We start from the raw sequence: 20,907 nt of genomic DNA on the forward strand, positions 1-20,907 counted from the left end.
ATCTTTTAAAATTAATCATCACAAATAACCCTTTAGGGGTTATACAAAATTAAAATATCTTCATAGCTTGTCGGAGATCGCTTCATATCATAGCCATGATATTGCTTTCCGTAATCAAACTAAACACCAGACAGACAAGGAAAATGAAAAAGAAAAGCAAAACTTTCTCATCATGAAAAGTTCTTTCAACTCTAATGGAAAACAAAAAAAAAAACAACATGGCTATGACAAACATTTACACATATGGGAGCTAGAGGTCCATAGAAAGAAATACTGCTATTGTTGAGACAAAGTAATAATGGACAGACGGGTAAAGAATGGACAGCTGAATCAAGCAATATGTGGCTTCTCCCTGTCTAAGGTGCGAGAGAAGAAAAAAAAAACGTTTCAACAAAAGCCAAACAACACATCATTGATCTTTTTGTGATCACCAGCCAGCCACAGCATCAACAATGCCGCAACAACTTAAGAATTAAGACCAAAAACGATAGACAGCAACAGTGAGCTTTAGATTTACTGCTTGTCTTTTATTGTTGCTGCTGTAGTTGTTGTTGGTTGCCATATGTTGTATTCCTTCAACATTGAAAACTGATCTATTGTAACCATATATGGGGGATGGAAAATGTCTTGAAATGCATTGAACCAACAATCTATGTGTATTGCACGGTGCAAAGCTCTCAGCTGAAAATCTTTAGGATTTTTCTTCTAAGCAGGAAACAGTTTTTCCAGCTCCATATTTGACCAAAAAGCAATAAAAAAAGAAACAGTATTGAAGTAAAATTTTTGCGCAATCTTTAGCGAAAATAAAATGTATTGCAGGAAAAACGCTCGTTATGACCATAAAAAGAAAACAACTGAAAACTAATGGTCGCGGTGGTGATGCTGGCTTTCTAAAGAATTAAGCGTTCAACTATTTCCAGTGGTAGGAGGTGGTATAAGAAGTAATTGGAAAACATTGGAATGAAGTGAAACCTATAATAAAAATAAATATTCGTTTGTTGGTCCTTCGAGCTGGTTTTGAACTACGTTAATGATTCTTAATGATTAATTTGGTCCTTCGAACACATAAACATTAACCGAATAAAGTTTTAATCAATTGAATTTATATAAATTTCAATAAATAAAATAATTATGTGCGATGTGGTCCTTCGAGATAATTTTGGATGACCAAAACTTGAATTTGGTCCTTCGAGCAGGTCAGTCAATTCATTTTTGTTCACTGAGCAAACTTTTAACAGCCCAGCTAAAAACAGAAGTCGTTCAATGTGATTTCATTTAATAGTCGATGAAAGATTCTGATCTGAACGATTGAACTAGATAGAAAACTATGAACTAGATTAACAAACAAATGAACTGAACTACACGGAACCCTACTTTAAATCTCAACAGAATTCACACTAGTTCATTGAAATCAGATCAGAGAACAAACGCTTAAGAGCCCAAGTAAACAAAATTGAAAGTCGTAACTTCACGTCATAGAGGATGAACGATTCTGATCTGAATGAAAGACCTAGGTAGATAACTTTGAAGTAGATTAAAGAACTAGTTGATTCAAATTATATGATTATGAGTTGTGGTAAGTAGTGGTTCAAATTTGATTTGGTTGGTCCTTCGACCATATTAAAAGTACTAAATCAGAACTATAGAATCAAACGAAGTTAAATTCCAGTAGAAATTATAGAAATTGAATTAAAAATTTTAATTAATTTCTCGTTGGAGTAGAGCTTAATGACTGATGATTTTTCTAAGTGAAAAAGGAAAGCCGAATATTCAAACCCACATAACCACCATTATGTGACAGGTTTCGCCGCGGCTAGCGGCTCATCAGACATATCGGATTTGTAGTGGATTCTAAAAGCTCGGTCATCGAGCTTTTTCTCTTTCAACAGAGAAGCCACCGTTAGCCACGGCGAAATCGGTCACATAATGGTGGTGGGGTGGGTTCGAATTTTCGGCTTTCCTTTTCACTTCAAAATCATCGGCCATTAAGCCCGACTGCAATGAGAAATTAATTAAAATTAATATTAAAATGATCTTCGCCCTAAAAGGCAAACATTTTCAAAATAATTAAATTTGTTTTTAGTCCTTCAAAATGGCTTTGGACTTTTTTCAAGCATAATTTGGTCCTTCGACCACCAAACAAAACTCGCCAAAATTTCAACCTAACTTATCAAACTAACCCCTTATCCCAAAGTTATTTTATGACTTAAAACGGAAACTTACCGTTGCGCTGTAACTTTTGACGTTGACCGTTGTTCAAAGCAACACCTGAGTGGCCTGCTCCTCCAACACCATGGCCGCCACCATGCACGCGGCCATTACGTTTTCGTTGATGTTGATGATTCTGACGATTACGTTTGCGTTCATGTTTTGGTGCTACAGATGAAGTTTGCAATAAATCCATTTCACCCATCACATCAGCCTCACCACCACCACCACTTTGCTCTGCATCAAAATCGATATTGCTTTCGATCAATAGACCACTTTTGGTTTTGTGTCGGGTGGTTGCAAATGAGGGAGCATGATTTGTTTCTTGATGTCGCTGGTGATGATGATGGTTCTGTTGTTGCTGCTGCAGATGCGAAGCAGTTGATAACAGTTGATGTTCTTGTTTTGAATGTTCTTCTAAACGTGTGAGAGTTGAAATTTTGGCGCCTGTCCACGTCGCCGATGATGAGGACGGCGATGATGCATTCATCTCAAAATCTTGATAATTTGTGCTATTTGCAAAACGCAATCTTGACGAGGACGACGCATGCTGTGTTGAGAGTAAATCGTCCGGGTGATGTTTCAGACGATGATGCATTAAATCTTTGGTATAAATTGCTGTTGTTTGGCATAGTAGTGTTAAGGCAAGATATGGTAGAAAATATCTTAGATTTAAGCGTGTAAATCGCACGGAGGCTCGTGGCCTGTGCATTATGTTTGTGGATGATATTAAATTAAATGGCATTTTGAATCGATGTGGTTTTCTCGGGATGCATCAAGTCTTGGATATTTTGGAATTTAAATCAACACATTATGTTTTAAATTGAGTTATGCTCTTTTGAGGTTAGGATTATCTGGAATAAAGAGAAGAGAGAAGGGACGTTAGATACTACAAGTTACTCAAATCCAATACAATTAATAAAATTATACAATATTTGAAGTGTCGAGTGATCATTTGGTCCTTCGAGCTCATTATAATTAGTTCATCAAGATTTCATGTTTGGAGGTTTAAAATAAGTGCCTACCAAAGCCTTACAAAAGTCCAAAAATGCAAATCTTCAGTAGGAAAACGACAGAAACACTTTCACCTCGCAGTTTCAAAGTTATTCTGACAACTTACGTTTGAGATATTCAAGACAGATCATAAAAGACTACGAGTCGTAGTCTTAGACTAAATCCGCAAGGCTATTCCGAAAAGAGAACAAAGCGCTTAGTTATCGGTCACATGGGACTGAAACTGGAAGTAACTATGTTATGAGATCCAACCAAAGGTCTCTTTTTTGGTACGGTAGGTAGAGAATTGACGAATCTCAACTCTCCACGCCAAAGATCTTTATGATCATGTGGGGGCCCTTTACACATAAATATGTTGCCGTTCCCCAGCTGCAGAGCGGAAGAGGTGAATAGACCTCGCTCCCAGCAATGAGAAGCCCACTACGACTCCATCATTGCAAGACTTGTTTCACATCCTCCATATTCCCTGACTGTGCCTAACTTTTCGGGCACTGTGCGTCCAGTCTCTATTTGTATGAAACTAAAACTGATAGTAGTGTTGACAACTTTTTTATAGCGAAATACAGACCTCATCCAGTGAAGCACATATAGTGGATCTTCAACTACATAGTGCCTGCTAGATAGACCTGGAAGTTCCGTGGAGAACAACCACTATTTTGAAACTCTCAAAGTAATTCCAAAGGGGAGGTGGTCGACGCATGATATCCCTGCTCCCGTGCTAAGGTGCACCCTGGTTAGAGCCTTCAAGACGAGAATCAAGTAAAACCTCTTGACGTTATGTCCTGTCTGCTTTCGGAAATACCCATGCCGTAGTAAATATCGTTTCTTTTGGAAAGGTTTTCTACAAACAAATCCAACAGCGACTGATTTAGAATGGTGTGGCTTGCTGGTCTAACTCCCGGAAGGGCGGCAACAGCACAAATATTCCGCCACTATAGACATTATGATCAAGACCAGTAAGATCTTAATTATGGCCTACTGGAACACATAACTTTATTTCTATTGATCCCCTGACAGTAGTAGTATATTAGATCCTGAGTGAAGCCAAATCTTACTGAAATAGGTTCCAGGTTATTACTGCACTGGCCTCCGTCTTATTGGAAATCTTGAAGGATGATCTCAGTTCTTTAACCATCCAGGTGGATGTGAAGATCCAGGATTGTCTTGGTTTTTTCTGGCTCTGAACGCAGTTCGATGGAGTAAAATAATGGAAGAAAAAATAAAAAAATAGGAAAAGTAAAGCAAACAATAGAGAGAAAAATATTTTCTTAGTTCGGGAAAAATTTTGAGAAAATCTTTACGATCTTCCATCGGGAGATCCTCTCATCTTCTATAAGAAAACATTCTGATCTGATCGTGTATGCGAAGATCTTTTGATCTTCTATGAAAAGGTCTTCTTTGGGAAGATCTTTTATGTGAACATATTCTGATGTTATCTTGAATGAGAAAATATTCTGATCTTATATGAGAACATCTTCTTTGAGAAGATAATCTGATCTTCTTTGGGAAGATCTTCGGATCTTCATTGAGAAGATTTTTGATCTTCAGTGAAATAATTTTCTCATCTTCTGAGAGAACATTTTCTGATCTTCTTTGAGAAAATCTTCCATGAGAACATCGTCTGATCTTCAATGGAGACATTCCGATCTTTTTTGAGTAACCATTCTTATCTTCTATAAGAAGATCTTCTGAACTTCTTTGATAAGACCTTCTACGGTAAGATCATCTGATCTTCTCTGTGATCATCTTCAGAATTTTTGAAAAAATATTCTTTAAAAAATTTACGATTTTAGAAAAAATATTCTTTAAAAAATCCAAGATTTTTGAAAAAATATTCTTTAAAAAATCCACGATTTTTGAAAAAATATTCTTTAAAAAATCCAAGATTTTTGAAAAAATGTTCTTTAAAAAATCCACGATTTTTGAAAAAATATTCTTTAAAAAATCCACGATTTTTGAAAAATATTCTTTAAAAAATCCACGATTTTTGAAAAATATTCTTTAAAATATCCACGATTATTGAAAAAAAATATTCTTTAAAATATCCACGATTATTGAAAAAATATTCTTTAAAAAATCCACGATTTTTGAAAAAATATTCTTTAAAAAATCACGATTTTTGAAAAAACAATCTTTAAAAAATCCACGATTTTTGAAAAAATATTCTTTAAAAAATTTCACGATTTTTGAAAAAATAGTCTTCGAAAAAATTCACGATTTTTGAAAAAATATTCTTTAAAAAAATTCACGATTTTTGAAAAAAATATTCTTTAAAAAATCCACGATTTTTGAAAAAATATTCTTTAAAAAATCCACGATTTTAAAAAAAAATATTCTTTAAAAAATCCAAGATTTTTGAAAAAATATTTTTTTAAAAATCCACGATTTTTGAAAAAAATGTTCTTTAAAAAATCCACGATTTTTGAAAAAATGTTCTTTAAAAAATCCAAGATTTTTGAAAAAATATTTTTTAAAAATCCACGATTTTTGAAAAAAATGTTCTTTAAAAAATCCAAGATTTTTGAAAAATTGTTCTTTAAAAAATCCACGATTTTTGAAAAATTTTTCTTTAAAAAATCCACGATTTTTGAAAAAATGTTCTTTAAAAAATCCAAGATTTTTGAAAAAATGTTCTTTAAAAAATCCACGATTTTTGAAAAAATGTTCTTTAAAAAATCCACGATTTTTGAAAAAATGTTCTTTAAAAAATCCAAGATTTTTGAAAAAATGTTCTTTAAAAAATTCAAGGTTTTTTGAAAAAATACTCTTTAAAAAATCCACGATTTTTGAAAAAAATATTCTTTAAAAAATCCAGGATTTTTGAAAAAATATTGTTTAAAAAATCCACGATTTTTGAAAAAATATTCTTTAAAAAATTCACGATTTTTGAAAAAATATTCTTTAAAAAATTCACGATTTTTGAAAAAATATTCTTTAAAAAATCCACGATTTTTGAAAAAATATTCTTCAAAAAATCCACGATTTTTGAAAAAATATTCTTTAAAAAATCCACGATTTTGGAAAAAATATTCTTTAAAAAATCCACGATGTTTGAAAAAATTTCTTTAAAAAATCCACGATTTTTTAAAAAATATTCATTAAAAAATCCACAATTTTTGAAAAAAAAAAAATATTCTTAAAAACTCCTCGATTTTTGAAAAAATATTCTTTAAAAAAATTCACGATTTTTGAAAAAAATAACGATTTTTGAAAAAATATTCTTTAAAAAAATTCACGATTTTTGAAAAAAAAATTATTTAAAAAATCCACGATTTTTGAAAAAAAAAAATTAAAAAATGACAATTTTTGAAACAATACTCTTTAAAAAATCCAAAATTTTTAAAAAAAAAATCTTAAAAAGTCCACAATTTTTGAAAAAATATACTTTAAAAAATCACGATTTTTGAAAAAATATTCTTTAAAAAATCACGATATTTGAAAAAAAAAATATTTTTTTAAAAATCCACAAAAAATATTCTTTAAAAGTTCCACGAAGATCTTTTACATATAATCTTCAATGAAAATCTTTTCTGAACTGTTATGAGAAGATATTCTGACCTGAGCTTGAATGAGAAGATATTCCGATTTGAAGATTCTGATCTTTATGAGAAGTTTTGCTGAACTTCTTTGAGCAAATATTTAATCTTCAGTAAAAACGTATTCTGATCTTCTTTGAGAAAATCTTCTACGAGAAGATCTTCTCATCTTCTATGAGAAGACATTCCGATCTTCTATGAGAAGACATTCTGATTTGATCTTCTATGAAAAAATCTTCTTATCTTCTTTGAGAAGACCTTCTGATATTCTCTGAGAAGATCTTTTACGAAAAGAAAGTCTGATCTTTAATGAAAATATCTTCTGTAGGGAATTTGTTAGAATTTTATTGTGTGTGGCCGAATTGGCATTGTAATAGGAAAAGAGAGGTAATCTGAGTCAGTGACTCGCCATTTTGTCCCTATTTTCGGTATTAATAATTCAGTTTTTTGTGATTATGAATTTTTGTTAGTAGGTTAAGAAAAAAAAATGACTAAGCCATCAATATATTTTTATGCTTGATTGTCAAGAAAAATTATGTGCTAGTTTTGTGTTATAAAGGGGGTAATACGATGTAAATTGCTAGGTAAGTGTGTGTGGAGCACAGGGCCCTTTCGATAATGATTGATGAAATGGACTAAAGGGTCAAGGTTGGGCGGGCTATGTGTGGGTGCAAGTTTCCATCAAGCACCTTTGTCACTGGTATATGTAGAGTTGTATTTGTTGTTTATGTTCTTGTCTTTTCATGTTCAAGTTCAATTATTGTTTATCCCCTTGGGCTGATGGTGCCAGGGTTGGGACCGCCTTGAGTGTAGCTCCCCTGAACTAGCTGGATCCCCCACCACAGTGCCGCATAAGCCGGATTATAACAATATGGATAGGTGATTTTCTTGATCTTTATGAGAAGTTTTTCTGAAATTCTTCTAGAAGATATTCTGATTTCATGAGAAGATAATCTGATCTTAAATGGAGACATCTTCATCTTATTTGAAAGACATTCTGATCTTCTTTGAGAAAATCTTCTACGAGAAGATCTTCTGATGTTCTATTGGAAAACATTCTGATCATCTACGAGAAGACATTCCGATATTCTATGAGAAGACATTCTGATTTGATCTTCTATGAAAAAATCTTCTGATCTTCTTTGAGAATATCTCCTGATATTCTTCAGAAAGGACTTCTTATCTTCTTTGAGAAGACCTTCTGATATTCTCTGAGAAGATCTTTTACGAAAAGAAAGTCTGATCTTTAATGAAAATATCTTCTGAACTCTTATGAGAAGATTTTCTGATCTGATCTTTAATTAGAAGACCTTTCGATTTTCTTATAGAAGATCTTCTAATTTGCTTGTTCTTAATGAGAAGTTTTTCTGAAATTCTTCTAGAAGATTTTCTGATTTTACGAGAGGATAATCTGATCTTAAATGGAGACATCTTCATCTTCTATGAGAAGACATTCTGATCTTCTATGAGAAGATCTATTGATCTTCTTTGAGAAAATATCCCGAATTTTTTTTTTTTAACGATCTTTTTATCTTCGTTGAAAAGTCTATCTGATATTCTTTGAGAAGATCTTTTACGAAAGTAACGTCTGATCTTTAATGAAAATATCTTCTGAACTCTTATGGGAAGATATTCTGATCTGCTCTTAAATGAGAAGATATGCTGATCTTCTATGAGATCTTCTGATCGTCATCAGATGTTCTTCTGAACTTCTTTGAAAAGATATTTGATCTTCAGTGAAAAGATATATTGATCTTAAGAGAGATGAGAGATCTTCTATGAGAATATCTTGTTTGCGAAAATTACTCTCAATGGAGAGATCTTCAAATCTTCTATGAGAAGAGTTTCCGATATGATCTTTTATGAGAACAAAATCTGATCCTTAATGAAAATAACTTTTTATATTTTATGATAACACATTTTGAACTGATCTTGAATGAGAAGATATTCTGATCTTCTTTGAGGATATCTTCTGATCTTCAGTGAAAATCTATTCATCTTCTGTGAGAAAATCTTCTGTGAGAAGACTGTCTGACATTTGACTATTCTGATCTGATCTTTTAAGAGAAGATCCTCATACGAAGATCTTCTAAACTTCTTTAATAAGGTATTTGATCATCAGTGAGAAGATATTATGATCTTCAATGTAAATATATTCTGATCTTCTATAAGAAGATCTTCTGTGAAAAGATTCCCGGTCGTTATGAAAAGATATTCTGACCTTCTTTAAGAATATCTTTTGATTTTCTATAAGAAAATCTTCTTATCTCCATGTGAATATCATCTGAACTTTTTTACAAGATGTTTGATCTTCAGTGAGAAGGTATTCCGATCTTCAGAGAGAAGATCATCGGATCTTTTACTAGGAGATGATAAAAGAATAGTTTGACTATAGTTGTGAATTTCCAGCTATTCTTACAGTTACTGAGGAAGCATCCAGTGAGAATGATTTTCAGTTCTGTTAAAGATACGTGATGTACGACGATTTTACGATAACCATGATCTACGAATATACAACGTACATACTCAAATTTGCACATGTTGGGAATTTCCTCAAAAAGGTTACTGAAAATTCCCTAGAATTTTGAAGATTTCCTTTTCAAATTTCCCCCTTTTTGCCAACAAAAATTATTCTCAAATGTTTGTCATTTTTAATCAAAACTTCCGTTTTTGGTCGGTTGCAAGTAAAAATACTTTGATTTATGACAACGATGATGATTTCTTACATTTGAAGATTCCAAGAACCCGACACACAGAGGGAGATGATGAGTATTTTTATAACGAATTTCCGGTAATGGCAACAGTGTTGCACTCGCAATGGAGTAGACAATCCTCAGTTTTGCATAAATTCTCCTTATAAATCGTTTGTGTTTTTTCTGGCATTCAGACACTCACAATTTGGCACTGAGTGACTGACTGGCGGACTTGGTGCTGATGCACTTGTTCTTCTTCCTTTAATGATTTACACAGAAACACGCACCGATTTTTTTATTACTTCGACGAAAAGGAGCGGGATGAGTTTCGTTTTTCTTATTTCAGACAACTTGCGGCCCGCCACAACAAACACGTGCAGTTGCATAAATTTTGTTGTTGCTGCAGAAAGTCTGCCGATGATGAACAACACTAATAACCAAACCGAATCAGCAGACGACACCAATGACGGGAATATCTGTGAAAATGTAATTTTCTTTTCTAATTTTTGCCACAACTTTTTCTGCACGACGCGAAACACTTTATGCGACACGCTTCGCACAAACGCACACACTCGCGTTTTATTTTTATTACAAAGGGCGCGTTTAAATAGGCGCGTACTGATTTTCTATTTTTTTCGTGCTACGCGAAAAATTTGGCACAACGACAACGCGGAGCTATTTTCGTTACATCCTCTTTGACGGCGCTTCAAAACAGAAACACTTCGACTTCGTAGAAACACTAAAAGATTTTTTGTAATTCTTTTGGATTTTTCTCTAAAATTAGATTTTTCTTTACACTCTTTTACACTTTTTTATCTTTTCGCTACTTTTGTGCTTTAAATTTGCATTATCTTCTTCACTTCACCACAATTTTTTTTATAAATTTCAAGATTAAATTTTTTCGCTTTTTTTTCATTCAACACAACTTTTGCTTTTCTTTGAAATACTCAGCAGCAGCATCTTCTGCTTTTTTGTTTAGAGAGCACTTCCGTTAGCTTCTTTTTTTCTTCTTCTTCAATGAAAAACTAAACCGTTGTTGAAGTTCGTCGGTCGTATCGTTTTCGTTTATTTTCCGTATCCACAACCGTTCGTTACGCGCCTCCTCGTTAAACTGAAAATTCATGCGACAACATTTTATGTTCGGCCTGTTGCGCCTTGGATGGGATGTGTGGTGAGTTTTAGGTGCCCCTTTGTGTACGTGTGCGTGTTTGCTTATTCCAATGCAACCAACGAAGCGTGATGCACTCTGATCGTAAAATGAAGTGGAGAAGAGTAAATGTGTGGATTCCAAAGAGAACAGTTTTTTGTATCATAAAGAGAATGTAACCGTGGATTGTATTTTATAGAACACAGAGTAGGGAAGTCCAATTGAGGAAGAAAGAAAACTTCAAAGGATTTCTTATAACCTTCTGCGGTAAAACCTTCCAAACTTGTATAAGAAGATTTTTCAGATCATTGTAATTTCATAGATGATCTGCCTATGTTCTATAAGGAGATCTTCTCACTTTCCGATAAGAACAAGTTAGGATCTTCAAGAAGAAAAATAACCTTCGTTCCTTTACGAAACGCTCTTCTAAGAGAAGATATTGTAAACCTTACAAAATATCTTTAACGAGGAGATTCTCTGATGAGCAAATCTTCTGATTTTCTAAGATCTTATCTTTTTATAAAAAGTTCTTCCGATCTTCCAAGAAAAGATCTTCAAACCTTCGGATCGTTTTCGGATTTTCTGATTCTCTATTAGAAAATATTGTTATCCTGTATGAGAAGACCTTCTTCTCTTATGAGAAAATCTTGTGATCAGGGGTGACAAGATAGTGGTTTTCCCGCAACTTGTGGTGATTTTTGACGTACAAAAACCACTGTTTAAGCAGGAATGTCAACTGTTTTAAGGTAAAAATCGCTCCAGACCTATAGTGGGTATGTGGCTATAGCGATTTTTACCTCGAAACAGTTGGCATCCCTGCTTGTGATATTCTATGCGAATGTCTTCCGATCTTCTATAAGAATATCTTATGATCTTTGAGAAGATCTTCTGGTATTCTATGAGAAGATGTTCTGATCTTCATTGAGAAGATTTTCTGATCTTCAGTTGGAAGATCTTCTGATCATATTTTCTAATCGATATGAGATCTTCCGATTTATATGACAAGAAGAAGATATTCTGATCTTCTATGAGAAGATACTTTGATCTGCTATGGGAAGATTTCTGACCTTCAATAAGAATAACTCTTGACTTTCTATGAGAAAATATTTTGATCTTCTATGAGAAGATCTTTTTTATACCCTCAGCCTTTAGGCTAAGGAGGGTATATACACTTTGATACGATGAAAATGTGCCTCATCGAAATAATGGTTTTAGACCCCAAGTATGTTTGGACGAAATGTGTTTCAGACAATTTGGAGTCGATCTAGCCATGTCCGTCCGTCTGTCTGTCCGTCTGTCTGTCCTGCTGGCTGCAGCGCACGATAACTCTCGAACGGATGAACCGATTCGGTTCAAATTTTGGCTTTTGTAATATTTTGCCCAAACTTAGTTTATGTTGGAAGATGAGCTACATCGGTCCACTCCTTCCGATACCTCCCCCACAAAAGTTCGAAAATGTTCGGAAAGTTTGTGCGCACGATAACTCTTGAAGGGAGTGACCGATTTGGTTCATACTTTGTATAGCGTAAACTTTTTACCAGAGTAATATGAGGTTCCAATATGGTCTCAATAGGTCCACTCCTTCGGGTACCTCCCACACAAAATTTCGGAAAAGTTCAGTTTAGGGCCATCTCTCGAATCGCTTTGATTTTTGTTTTAGCAACTTGTATTCACTGCCCTTCATACGACGGTACAAGTTTCATCAGGGGCAAGTCCATACTTCCTGAGAAAATAGCATGAAAGGTGCAAAAAAACCCCTATGACACCGTGTGAGGTGGTTGGAGCGCAAGATAACTCTCGAAAGGATCTGCCGATTCGGTCCAAAATATGGCCTTAGTAATATTTTGTCCAAACATAGTTTAAGTTTGAAGATAAGCCATATCGGTCCACACCTTCAGGTACCTTCCCCACAAAAGTTCAAAAATGTTCGGAAATATTGTTCGTACGGTAACTCTTGAAGGGAGTGGCCGAATTGGTCTATACTTTACACATCCTAATATATCTACCAGATATAGATCAGGTTCAAATATGGACTATATTTGTCCACTCCATCCGGTACCTCCCACACAAAAGTTTCGGATAAGTTCACTTTAAGACCTGCTATCGAATCACTTTGATTTTTTTTTTTTTTTGAAGCAACTTGAATTCGCTGCCTCATTTACGATGGTAAAAGTTTTTTAGGGACAAGTCCATACTTCTTGAGCAAACTGCCCGATGAGTGTAAAAACCCCCTATGGCACCATATGTTGTGGCTGGAGATCCACATCCATAACGGTCAATGTCGATCCATTCCTTTTAGTATCTCCTCCGCAAAACTTTTGATCTTTAATCCTAATCAACATTTTTGTCTGTTCAAACCACCAAAAAATTTTAAAACCCCCTAAATACATACGTATTTTGGGAAAAAAATTGTTTCAATATACACAGGCTGAGGGTATATCTCTGTCGGCAAAGCCGACTGATACTTTTTTACTTGTTCTTCTATGAGAAGACTTTCTGATTTTCTTTGAGAAGATCTTCTGAACCTCTTGAGAGGATCTTCTGATATTTTTTGAGAAGATCTTCCGATCTTCTTTGAGAACATTTTTTGAACTTCTTTGAGAAGATCTTCTCCGAGAAGAACATCTGATCTTCAATGAAAATGTCTTCTGATATCTTATGTGAATATATTCTGATCTGACCTTGTATGAAGAGATATTCTGATTTTCTATGAGAAAATCTCCTGATCTTCTGTGACAAAATCTTCTAATCTTTTTTGAGAAAATCTTCCCATCTTCAGTGAGTAGATCTTCATCAGCAGATATTCTGAAAATGAAAAGATATTCTGATCTTCATTGAGAAGATCTTCTTCGAGAAGATCATCTGATCTTCAATGAAGAGATCTTTTATGAGATGACATTCTTTTCTGATATGATCTTCTATGAGAAGATATTCTGATCTTCATGTGTAGATCTTTTAATCTTCCAGAGAAGATATTTGATCTTTTTTGAAAAGATATTCTGATCTTCCGTGAGAAGATTTTTGATTTTTGATCTATTTTGAGAATTTTTTTTATCTTCTTTGAAAAGATCTGTTGATCTTCTATAAGAAGATTTTTTGATCTTCTTTGGGAAGATCTTTTGATCTTCTTTGAGAAAATCTTTTGATTTTCTTTGAGAAAATCTTATATCTATGAGAAAATCTTATATGAGAAGATCTTTAGATCTGCTATGAAAAGATCTTAAGATCTTGTTTGAGAAATTTTTTATGAGAAGATCTTCAGATCTTCTGTATGAAGATCTTCTGTGAGACGACTTTCTGATCTTTTATGACAAATATTCTGATCCTCAATTAGAAGGTATTATGATCGTCTATAAGGATTGTCTGATTTTTGAGTAGAGCTACTGGTTTTGTATTAGAAGATCTTCTGAACTTCTATGAGAAGATCTTTTGATCATCTATGAAAAGATCTTTTGATTTTTGACGAGCAGACTTCTGACCTTTGCTAAAAAGATCTTCTGCTCATCGAAGAGAATATCTCTCGTTTATATGTGATTTTCTAATCTTCTGTTAGAAGATCTTATGTGAGAAGATCTTTCATCTTCTAAGAGCAGGTCTTCTAACTTTCAATGATGAGTCTTCTGACTTCATGATTGATATTCGATTAGAACATCTTCTTATCTTCAATGAAAAAATCTTCTGATATTTTATGAGAAGTCTTCTGATCTACTGGCATTCTATGAGAAGATCTTCCGTGAGATCCTCTGAAGGAAGATCATATCTATGCAAAGATCTTCGGATTTTTTATGAGATCTTCTATGATATTATGGGTTTCGTTGAGAGGAGCTTCTAGTCTTCTATAACAAAATATTGTTATTTTAAATGAGAAACCCTTCTATGAGAAGATCTTTTGATCATCTATGAGAAGATCTTTTAATCTTCTCTGAGGAGATCTTTTGAGATTTTCTTCTGGTAAAATATCAATGGATCTTCTAGTTTAAGATTTAAAGTTCATCTCTCCAATTTTTGGTGTTCTCTGATCTTTTAATCTTATATGATCCTTTAATCTTTTACCAGAAGAAAATCTGCCATCTATGGCATCTTCTATGATGAGATTTTATTCTGTTCCTCTTCTGTTATTCTTGATCCTCTTCTTTTTGATCTTCTATGAGTATATATTTTATGAAAAGATTTGCTGCCCTTCTACCAAAACATCTTCCGATCTCCCATGAGAGCATCTTCTGATGTTTCATTATAACATTCTTCATTATCAACCGATCTTCTATGAGCAGACCTTCTGATCTTTGGATTTAATATGAATATGATAGGATTTTTAATTTGTAAGCAGACCTTATGATCCTTTTTTGTGAAGTGGAACTGATCTTCTATTAGAATTTTCTGGTGTTCTATAAAAAGTCCTCCTGATCTTCGATGAGAAGGTTTTTTATGTCAAGTCTTTCTCTTCTTCTATGTAGAACCTTTAAGTAGTTACATACTTGTATATGAGTCGACAGCCTGGGCTTTCCGTTCTTCTATAAGAAAAACTTCCTTTCGTATATGAGAGTATCTTCCAGGCTTCTGGGAGAAGACTTTTACTATGTGAAGAACTCTACGACTTTTGTGAGAAAACCCCTTGACCTCATATTTGAAGGACTTTGGCTTAATATTCGGGGCCAACGTTTGCAATGGTTAGCACGTCCGCCTCAGTAATGCTGGCGACATTTCCTGAGTATTTAAGCCATGAAAAACTTCTCTACAAAGTGGTGTCGTAAGACACGCCGTTCGGACTCTGCAATAAAAAGTAGGTCCCATATCATTGAGCCAATATGAATCGGCGTGCACTCATTGATATGAGAGAAGTCTCCCTTGTCCATTCAGGGATGTTGTGGGAACTTATGTATGTATGTTGGCCTAATATTAGAAGGCATGTACGAGGCGTGGATTTTTTAAGAATTGTGTTTTAATGGTTTTTAGGAGGCGTGGATGTTTTAAGAAATTTTTTAATAGTTTATAGGAGTTGTGGATGTTTTAAGATTCTTTTTAAATGGTTTATAGGGGGCGTGGATGTTTTAAGAATTTTTTAATGGTTTATAGGGGGCGTGGATGTTTTAAGAATTTTTTTTATGGTTTATAGGAGACGTGGATGTTTTAAGATTTTTTTAATGGTTTATAGGAGGCGTGGATGTTTTAAGAATTTTTTTAATGGTTTATAGGAGGCGTGGATGTTTTAAGAATTTTTTTTAATGGTTTATAGGAGGCGTGGATGTTTTAAGAATTTTTTTTAAGGGTTTATAGGAGGCGTGGATGTTTTAAGAATTTTTTTGATGGTTTATAGGAGGCGTGGATGTTTTAAGAATTTTTTTGATGGTTTATAGGAGGCGTGGATGTTTTAAGATTTTTTTTTAATGGTTTATAGGAGGCGTGGATGTTTTAAGAATTTTTTTTAAGGGTTTATAGGAGGCGTGGATGTTTTAAGAATTTTTTTTTAATGGTTTATAGGAGGCGTGGATGTTTTAAGAACTTTTTTTAATGGTTTATAGGATGCGTGGATGTTTTAAGAACTTTTTTTAATGGTTTATAGGAGGCGTGGATGTTTTAAGAATTTTTTAATGGTTTATAGGAGGCGTGGATATTTTAAGAATTTTTTTTAATGGTTTATAGATGGCGTGGATGTTTTAAGAACTTTTTTTAATGGTTTATAGGAGGCGTGGATGTTTTAAGAATTTTTTAATGGTTTATAGATGGCGTGGATGTTTTAAGAACTTTTTTTAATGGTTTATAGGAGGCGTGGATGTTTTAAGAATTTTTTAATGGTTTATAGGAGGCGTGGATATTTTAAGAATTTTTTTTTAATGGTTTATAGATGGCGTGGATGTTTTAAGAATTTTTTTTAATTGTTTATAGGAGGCGTGGATGTTTTAAGATTTTTTTAATGGTTTATAGGAGGCGTGGATGCTTTAAGAATTTTTTTTAATGGTTTATAGGAGGCCTGGATGTTTTAAGAATTTTTTTAATGGTTTATTGGAGGCGTGGACGTTTTAAGAATTTTTTTTAATGGTTTATAGGCGGCGTGGATGTTTTAAGAATTTTTTTTTTTAATGGTTTATAGGAAGCGTGGATGTTTTAAGATTTTTTTACGAAAATTTTTTAATGATTTATGAAGGCGTGGATGTTTTAAGAATTTTTTAAATGGTTTATAGGGGGCGTGGATGTTTTAAGAATTTTTTTAATGGTTTATAGGAGGCGTGGAATTTTTTAAGAAAATTTTTTAATGGTTTATATGAGACGTGGATTTTTTAAGAATATTTTTTAATGATTTATAGAAGGCGTGGATTTTTTAAGATTTTTTTTAAATGGTTTATAAGGGGCGTGGATGTTTTAAGATTTTTTAAATGGTTTATAGGGGGCGTGGATGTTTTAAGATTTTTTTTAAATGGTTTATAGGGGGCTTGGATGTTTTAAGAAGTTTTTCAAGCCTAAGACCTCTGCAGTCATGGCTTCCCCTCCCTCTTATACTTATAATTTAGTTATAAGTATAAAAATGTAATAAATAAAATAAATAAGAATTTTTTCCGTTCTTAAATGAGAAAACCTTCCGGTCTTATATGAGCGTATCTTCCAGGCGTCTGTGACAAGGCTCTTTGGTCTTCTATTGGAAACATTTGTGGACTTTTAAAGAGTACTTTCTGGTCTCCTGTAAGCAGTACTTTTGGTCTTCCACGAGGCGTGGATTTTTTAAGAATTGTTTATGGTCTATACGAAACGTTGATGCTTTAAGAATTTTTATGGTCTATACGAGGCGTGGATGTTTTAAGATTTTTTTCCGACCGCCTGGGCTTTCCGTTCTTATCATCTAGCTCTGTGACAAGGTTCTTTGGTCTCCTATTAGAAGAATTTGTGGACTTCTTTAGGAGCACTTTCAGGCCTCCTGTAAGCAGTACTTCCGGTCTTCTATTTGAAGACTTTCTGTATCTCGTCTTCTAAGATATAACTTTTTCTATGTAAATACCTTTAAGATTTCTGTAAGAATACTGTTTGGCCTCAAATGAGAAGAAATTCTGGTCCAAGAGATTCTTTGCTTCGTTTTTTACCTTACCGGCTACTTACAATCCACATTGTTTGTGGAATGCATGAGAGAGTAAGTAATATTCACCACTCTCATCGAAATAAAAGAAATTCATGTAATTGAGAACAGGTAACAGTTCACAGCAACTCACACACACACACACTCCCGCATTTACTACATGGACAAGGTATTTCCCAAGGATCATAAAGGAGATCATCATCATTTATGACCTGAAACTGTCAAGTGCCACACACAAAAACCGATTCCAGTTAATGTTTATTGTTTTTTGGTAAACACAATCATAGCATGGCCTATACGTGTTGGCCACAACTGAAAGTACCGTGTTTTGGCCTTAAGGATTGTTTGATTGTGTTTCTGTGTGGTAATTTTAAGGTCGATCCTAAATGTTGTTCTGCCGTATCCTCCTCTTTTTTATTGTCGGGAATTCCAATTATTTTTCCCAGTTAAGTGACAATTGTTCTAGATTTTTTGTGGGAATTACAATGGTCACGTGTAAGAAGAAAAGGAAGATTCTTCTAGGTGAGAGTGTAAAGGGCCTCAATATTTATTTGTGTTTTGTTTGGTGAGTGATCTTATCATTTAGCGCCACCCAGTCTGTGTGTCTGGAACAATTAAAAGTGCGATTTATGTGACAAATACGTGAAGAGATTGGATGAGGAACATGTGTGGTCTAATTGAGAATTGGGTTTCAAAGGATTTCAAGTCCGTTGGAATATTCTTGGAATTCTACATTTCAAGAAAAAGCGTGAGATTGTTGAACTCTATCTCTGTCATCAAATTAGTTTTAAAAGACCATTACCAATCGGAATATAATCATCTTCATTATCCCTTAGCATTCGGGTTAAATGCTTTGCATGTCGTTCTAATCGCCTGTTTGTGTTCCAGTATCGTATTTAAAACACATGTTTTTAAGCGGTTCGTTTTAAGTCCTCATCTCATCAAATTTTTAGAAAAAATGGAAATGGACAGGCATTACATTTAAGTGGCGGCACAACAACACTCAGCGAACGACCATGACTACGTCCAGTGGATGGATGGATGAATGGGTGCAGTGACGAGCTCAATGTATGCTGGAATGGATGGATGTTGGTTTTTTGATAGTAATACACGCTTTGCATTCTCTTCTCTTTCAATTCCTCAGTCAACAAGTGATTAATCTGCATCCTTGTGATCACTCTCCGCACATAGTTTATCGCCTTCATTCATCACATCACCATAAACATGACAAACCGACACTCACACAAACACTCGCTCGCGCAAATACTTTTCATATTCCAAACCCATAAAGGCTCAATTTCAAGTGTCTAAGCTTAGCTACTTTTCGTGTTTTTAAGACGATTTTGTTAGCGATTACCAGCTGATGGTTTCAAATTACCCTCACAACGCCTGACAGCCAGGCAACTACTTTGACACTCTTAAGCAACTCACGGCTAATGGAGTAAGTCAAAAAATTCGTAGACAAAATTAAGTAAAAGATAGGCATGAAATGCCTTGCAATTTTGTTTTTGTTGTTAATGACACCTTTTAAAATGTGTTTTACAGAAATAGGAAGTGGGAGATAAAGAAGTGCTTGGCACTCTAATTTTATAAAGACTATCGGCTGATTTGTAAAAAATTAGGACTGTAATAAAAAAATGTCCATGGATTTTTTAAGAATTTTTTCGAGGGTTTATACAAGTCATGGATTTTTTAAGAATTCTTTTCGACGGTCTATAAAAGGCGTGGATTTTTTAGGATTGTTTTTTCAAGGCTCTATACGAAGTGTGGATTTTCTAAGAATTTTTTTGAGGCTCTATACAAGGTGTGGATTTTTTAAGATTTTTTTTCTAGGCTCTGTACAAGGCGTGGATTTTTTAAGATTCTTTTCTAGGCTCTAGATTTTTTAAGAACTTTATTCGAGCGACTATACAAGGAGTCGATTTTTTTAATTTTTTTTAAAGCGACTTAACAAGGCGAGGATTTTTTAAGAATTTTCTTTTTTTTTTTGAGCGACTGTACAAAGTTTTGATTTTTTAAGATTTTTTTGAGCGACTTAAAAAGCGTGTTTTTGTTAAGAACTTTTTTCCAGCAACTATACAAGGCGTGTATTTTTTAAGAATTTTTTCGAGCGACTATATAATGAGTGGGTTTTTTAAGATTTTTTTCGACTATACAAGGCGTGGATTGTTTTGGAATTTTTTTCGATCAACTTTACAAGGCGTGGATTTTTTTAAGAATTTTTTTCGAGCGACTGTACAAGGCGTGGATTTTTTTAAGAATTTTTTTCGAGCGACTATACAATGCGTGGATTTTTTTAAGAATTTTTTTCGAGCAACTATACAAGGCGTGGATTTTTTTAAGAATTTTTTTCGAGAGACTATACAAGGCGTGGATTTTTTAAAGAATTTTTTTCGAGCGACTATACAAGGCGTGGATTTTTTTAAGAATTTTTTTCGAGCGACTATACAAGGCTTGGATTTTTTTAAGAATTTTTTTCGAGCGACTATACAATGCGTGGATTTTTTTAAGAATTTTTTTCGAGCGACTATACAAGGCGTGGATTTTTTTAAGAATTTTTTTCGAGCGACTATACAAGGCTTGGATTTTTTAAGAATTTTTTTCAAGCGACTATACAAGGCTTGGATTTTTTAAGAATTTTTTTCAAGCGACTATACAAGGCGTGGATTTTTTTAAGAATTTTTTTCGAGCGACTATACAAGGCGTGGATTTTTTTGAATAATTTTTTTCGAGCGACTATACAAGGCGTGGATTTTTTTAAGAATTTTTTTCGAGTATACAAAGGCTGGATTTTATTAAGAATTTTTTTCGAGTATACAAAGGCTGGATTTTATTAAGAATTTTTTTTCAAGCGACTATACAAGGCTTGGATTTTTTAAGAATTTTTTTCAAGCGACTATACAAGGCGTGGATTTTTTAAGAATTTTTTTCGAGCGACTATACAATGCGTGGATTTTTTTAAGATTTTTTTTCGAGCGACTATACAAGGCGTGGATTTTTTTAAGATTTTTTTTCGAGCGACTATACAAGGCGTGGATTTTTTAAGAATTTTTTTCGAGCGACTATACAAGGCGTGGATTTTTTAAGAATTTTTTTCGAGCGACTATACAAGGCGTGGATTTTTTAAGAATTTTTTTCGAGCGACTATACAAGGCGTGGATTTTTTAAGAATTTTTTTGAGGTTCTATACAAGGCGTGGATTTTTTAAGATTTTTTTTTTTTTTTGAGGCTCTATACAATGCGTGG

The 20,907-nt window shown here is 33.7% G+C and overlaps 2 protein-coding genes across 7 annotated transcripts in view; one reads left to right on the forward strand and one right to left on the reverse strand.

Moving 5' to 3' along the window:
* Positions 1-20,907, forward strand: part of LOC141393617 (non-lysosomal glucosylceramidase) — a 596,987-nt gene that overhangs the window by 449,356 nt on the left and 126,724 nt on the right. The gene's annotated exons all lie outside the window — the stretch shown is intronic.
* The window catches only part of wb (wing blister), a 404,943-nt gene that overhangs the window by 249,579 nt on the left and 134,457 nt on the right, over positions 1-20,907 (reverse strand). For 3 of the 4 annotated variants that reach the window (XM_073966879.1, XM_073966880.1, XM_073966883.1), the window contains exon 4: positions 2,224-3,062. In XM_073966879.1, coding sequence (XP_073822980.1) covers positions 2,224-2,953 — 730 coding nt within the window. In that variant the 5' untranslated portion in view covers positions 2,954-3,062. Of the gene's footprint in view, positions 1-2,223; positions 3,063-9,484; positions 10,565-20,907 lie in introns of those variants that run through there. The other variant, XM_073966881.1, reaches the window with a different exon arrangement.

The sequence above is a fragment of the Musca autumnalis genome, unplaced genomic scaffold (genome assembly GCF_047663935.1).
Source record: "Musca autumnalis isolate F117 unplaced genomic scaffold, ASM4766393v1 scaffold_2, whole genome shotgun sequence".
NCBI classification, from domain to species: Eukaryota; Metazoa; Arthropoda; class Insecta; order Diptera; family Muscidae; genus Musca; species Musca autumnalis.